At 48.4% G+C, this 5,000-nt stretch overlaps 2 protein-coding genes across 2 annotated transcripts in view; both read left to right on the forward strand.

Annotated features, from left to right (window-relative positions):
* Positions 1 to 309: 309 nt before the first annotated feature.
* On the forward strand, positions 310 to 4,038 carry LOC125026776 (putative GPI-anchored protein pfl2; the record flags this gene model as incomplete). Its single annotated transcript, XM_047615373.1, has 6 exons — positions 310 to 839; positions 912 to 1,284; positions 1,543 to 1,614; positions 2,623 to 2,694; positions 3,085 to 3,177; positions 3,988 to 4,038. Coding segments are annotated over 6 exons (1,191 nt in total), but the record flags the coding sequence as incomplete, so codon positions are not given.
* A 376-nt stretch (positions 4,039 to 4,414) lies between these two features.
* LOC125027312 (protein MTL1-like) overlaps positions 4,415 to 5,000 on the forward strand; it is a 5,509-nt gene continuing 4,923 nt past the window's right edge. Inside the window, exon 1 of the mRNA XM_047616312.1 lies at positions 4,415 to 5,000. This exon is cut by the window's right edge and continues 853 nt beyond it. Coding sequence (XP_047472268.1) covers positions 4,885 to 5,000 — 116 coding nt within the window. The 5' untranslated portion in view covers positions 4,415 to 4,884.

Consider the following 5,000-nt stretch of genomic DNA (forward strand, 5'->3'; position numbering starts at 1 on the left):
TCAATCCTAAAGTCTTATATTGACTCAGAAACCTCTACAAATCAATGGAGCACTTCGTCAAGCTCCTCATACAACTCCTTTATGGAGCCCGGAATTTCTTCCTTACAATCGACAACTTCTCCAACTGATTCCTCTGTGGATTCAACTACTTCACCTAGCTCCAGCACCAGTGAGGAAACAAGCACGTCTTCAAGCTACTCCAGCTCTTCCACAGACTCTCCAACTGACACCAGTACGGACACAACCACTTCTTCAAGCTTTTCCACATCATCCTTGGATTCGACCACTTCTCCAACTGAGGACACCAGCTCCTCTACTTACTCAAGCTCTTCCATAGAAAGCTCTTCAACTTACACCAGCTCTTCAACTTACACCAGCTCCTCTTCGGAGCCCACCACTTCTTCGACTTTCCCAAGCTCCTCTATGGATTCAACCACGTCCACTTCTCCAACTGATACCTCTGTGGATTCAACTACTTCACCTAGCTCCAGCACCAGTGAGGAAACAAGCACGTCTTCAAGCTACTCCAGCTCTTCCACAGACTCTCCAACTGACACCAGTACGGACACAACCACTTCTTCAAGCTTTTCCACATCATCCTTGGATTCGACCACTTCTCCAACTGAGGACACCAGCTCCTCTACTTACTCAAGCTCTTCCATAGAAAGCTCTTCAACTTACACCAGCTCTTCAACTTACACCAGCTCCTCTTCGGAGCCCACCACTTCTTCGACTTTCCCAAGCTCCTCTATGGATTCAACCACGTCCACTTCTCCAACTGATACCTCTGTGGATTCAACTACTTCACCTAGCTCCAGCACCAGTGAGGAAACAAGCACGTCTTCAAGCTACTCCAGCTCTTCCACAGACTCTCCAACTGACACCAGTACGGACACAACCACTTCTTCAAGCTTTTCCACATCATCCTTGGATTCGACCACTTCTCCAACTGAGGACACCAGCTCCTCTACTTACTCAAGCTCTTCCATAGAAAGCTCTTCAACTTACACCAGCTCTTCAACTTACACCAGCTCCTCTTCGGAGCCCACCACTTCTTCGACTTTCCCAAGCTCCTCTATGGATTCAACCACGTCCACTTCTCCAACTGATACCTCTGTGGATTCAACTACTTCACCTAGCTCCAGCACCAGTGAGGAAACAAGCACGTCTTCAAGCTACTCCAGCTCTTCCACAGACTCTCCAACTGACACCAGTACGGACACAACCACTTCTTCAAGCTTTTCCACATCATCCTTGGATTCGACCACTTCTCCAACTGAGGACACCAGCTCCTCTACTTACTCAAGCTCTTCCATAGAAAGCTCTTCAACTTACACCAGCTCTTCAACTTACACCAGCTCCTCTTCGGAGCCCACCACTTCTTCGACTTTCCCAAGCTCCTCTATGGATTCAACCACGTCCACTTCTCCAACTGATACCTCTGTGGATTCAACTACTTCACCTAGCTCCAGCACCAGTGAGGAAACAAGCACGTCTTCAAGCTACTCCAGCTCTTCCACAGACTCTCCAACTGACACCAGTACGGACACAACCACTTCTTCAAGCTTTTCCACATCATCCTTGGATTCGACCACTTCTCCAACTGAGGACACCAGCTCCTCTACTTACTCAAGCTCTTCCATAGAAAGCTCTTCAACTTACACCAGCTCTTCAACTTACACCAGCTCCTCTTCGGAGCCCACCACTTCTTCGACTTTCCCAAGCTCCTCTATGGATTCAACCACGTCCACTTCTCCAACTGATACCTCTGTGGATTCAACTACTTCACCTAGCTCCAGCACCAGTGAGGAAACAAGCACGTCTTCAAGCTACTCCAGCTCTTCCACAGACTCTCCAACTGACACCAGTACGGACACAACCACTTCTTCAAGCTTTTCCACATCATCCTTGGATTCGACCACTTCTCCAACTGAGGACACCAGCTCCTCTACTTACTCAAGCTCTTCCATAGAAAGCTCTTCAACTTACACCAGCTCTTCAACTTACACCAGCTCCTCTTCGGAGCCCACCACTTCTTCGACTTTCCCAAGCTCCTCTATGGATTCAACCACGTCCACTTCTCCAACTGATACCTCTGTGGATTCAACTACTTCACCTAGCTCCAGCACCAGTGAGGAAACAAGCACGTCTTCAAGCTACTCCAGCTCTTCCACAGACTCTCCAACTGACACCAGTACGGACACAACCACTTCTTCAAGCTTTTCCACATCATCCTTGGATTCGACCACTTCTCCAACTGAGGACACCAGCTCCTCTACTTACTCAAGCTCTTCCATAGAAAGCTCTTCAACTTACACCAGCTCTTCAACTTACACCAGCTCCTCTTCGGAGCCCACCACTTCTTCGACTTTCCCAAGCTCCTCTATGGATTCAACCACGTCCACTTCTCCAACTGATACCTCTGTGGATTCAACTACTTCACCTAGCTCCAGCACCAGTGAGGAAACAAGCACGTCTTCAAGCTACTCCAGCTCTTCCACAGACTCTCCAACTGACACCAGTACGGACACAACCACTTCTTCAAGCTTTTCCACATCATCCTTGGATTCGACCACTTCTCCAACTGAGGACACCAGCTCCTCTACTTACTCAAGCTCTTCCATAGAAAGCTCTTCAACTTACACCAGCTCTTCAACTTACACCAGCTCCTCTTCGGAGCCCACCACTTCTTTGACTTTCCCAAGCTCCTCTATGGATTCAACCACGTCCACTTCTCCAACTGATACCTCTGTGGATTCAACTACTTCACCTAGCTCCAGCACCAGTGAGGAAACAAGCACGTCTTCAAGCTACTCCAGCTCTTCCACAGACTCTCCAACTGACACCAGTACGGACACAACCACTTCTTCAAGCTTTTCCACATCATCCTTGGATTCGACCACTTCTCCAACTGAGGACACCAGCTCCTCTACTTACTCAAGCTCTTCCATAGAAAGCTCTTCAACTTACACCAGCTCTTCAACTTACACCAGCTCCTCTTCGGAGCCCACCACTTCTTCGACTTTCCCAAGCTCCTCTATGGATTCAACCACGTCCACTTCTCCAACTGATACCTCTGTGGATTCAACTACTTCACCTAGCTCCAGCACCAGTGAGGAAACAAGCACGTCTTCAAGCTACTCCAGCTCTTCCACAGACTCTCCAACTGACACCAGTACGGACACAACCACTTCTTCAAGCTTTTCCACATCATCCTTGGATTCGACCACTTCTCCAACTGAGGACACCAGCTCCTCTACTTACTCAAGCTCTTCCATAGAAAGCTCTTCAACTTACACCAGCTCCTCTTCGGAGCCCACCACTTCTTCGACTTTCCCAAGCTCCTCTATGGATTCAACCACGTCCACTTCTCCAACTGATACCTCTGTGGATTCAACTACTTCACCTAGCTCCAGCACCAGTGAGGAAACAAGCACGTCTTCAAGCTACTCCAGCTCTTCCACAGACTCTCCAACTGACACCAGTACGGACACAACCACTTCTTCAAGCTTTTCCACATCATCCTTGGATTCGACCACTTCTCCAACTGAGGACACCAGCTCCTCTACTTACTCAAGCTCTTCCATAGAAAGCTCTTCAACTTACACCAGCTCCTCTTCGGAGCCCACCACTTCTTCGACTTTCCCAAGCTCCTCTATGGATTCAACCACGTCCACTTCTCCAACTGATACCTCTGTGGATTCAACTACTTCACCTAGCTCCAGCACCAGTGAGGAAACAAGCACGTCTTCAAGCTACTCCAGCTCTTCCACAGACTCTCCAACTGACACCAGTACGGACACAACCACTTCTTCAAGCTTTTCCACATCATCCTTGGATTCGACCACTTCTCAAACTGAGGACACCAGCTCCTCTACTTACTCAAGCTCTTCCATAGAAAGCTCTTCAACTTACACCAGCTCCTCTTCGGAGCCCACCACTTCTTCGACTTTCCCAAGCTCCTCTATGGATTCAACCACGTCCACTTCTCCAACTGATACCTCTGTGGATTCAACTACTTCACCTAGCTCCAGCACCAGTGAGGAAACAAGCACGTCTTCAAGCTACTCCAGCTCTTCCACAGACTCTCCAACTGACACCAGTACGGACACAACCACTTCTTCAAGCTTTTCCACATCATCCTTGGATTCGACCACTTCTCCAACTGAGGACACCAGCTCCTCTACTTACTCAAGCTCTTCCATAGAAAGCTCTTCAACTTACACCAGCTCCTCTTCGGAGCCCACCACTTCTTCGACTTTCCCAAGCTCCTCTATGGATTCAACCACGTCCACTTCTCCAACTGATACCTCTGTGGATTCAACTACTTCACCTAGCTCCAGCACCAGTGAGGAAACAAGCACGTCTTCAAGCTACTCCAGCTCTTCCACAGACTCTCCAACTGACACCAGTACGGACACAACCACTTCTTCAAGCTTTTCCACATCATCCTTGGATCCGACCACTTCTCCAACTGAGGACACCAGCTCCTCTACTTACTCAAGCTCTTCAACTTACACCAGCTCCTCTTCAGAGCCCACCATTTCTTTGACTTTTCCAAGCTCCTCTGTGGATTCAACCACGTCCACTTCTCCAACTGATTCCTCTGTGGATTCAGCTACTTCACCTAGCTCCAGCACCAGTGAGGAAACAAACACGTCTTCAATCTACTCCACCTTTTCAAATACGGACACAACCACTTCTTCAAGCTTTTCCACATCATCCTTGGATTCGACCACTTCTCCAACTGAGGACTCCAGCTTCTCTACTTACTCAAGTTCTTCCATAGAAAGCTCTTCAACTTACACAAGCTCTTCTTCAGGCTACTCCTCGTCCAGTTTCTCTTTGAAGCCCACCATTTCTTCGACTTTCCCAAGCTCCTCAATGGATTCAACCAAGTCCTCCTTCCAATCGACCACTTTTCCAAATGATTCCTCTGTGGATTCAACTACTTCACCTAGCTCCAGCACCAGTGAGGAAAGAAGCACATCTTCAATCTA

The sequence above is a fragment of the Penaeus chinensis genome, chromosome 7, assembly GCF_019202785.1.
Source record: "Penaeus chinensis breed Huanghai No. 1 chromosome 7, ASM1920278v2, whole genome shotgun sequence".
Taxonomy (NCBI): Eukaryota; Metazoa; Arthropoda; class Malacostraca; order Decapoda; family Penaeidae; genus Penaeus; species Penaeus chinensis.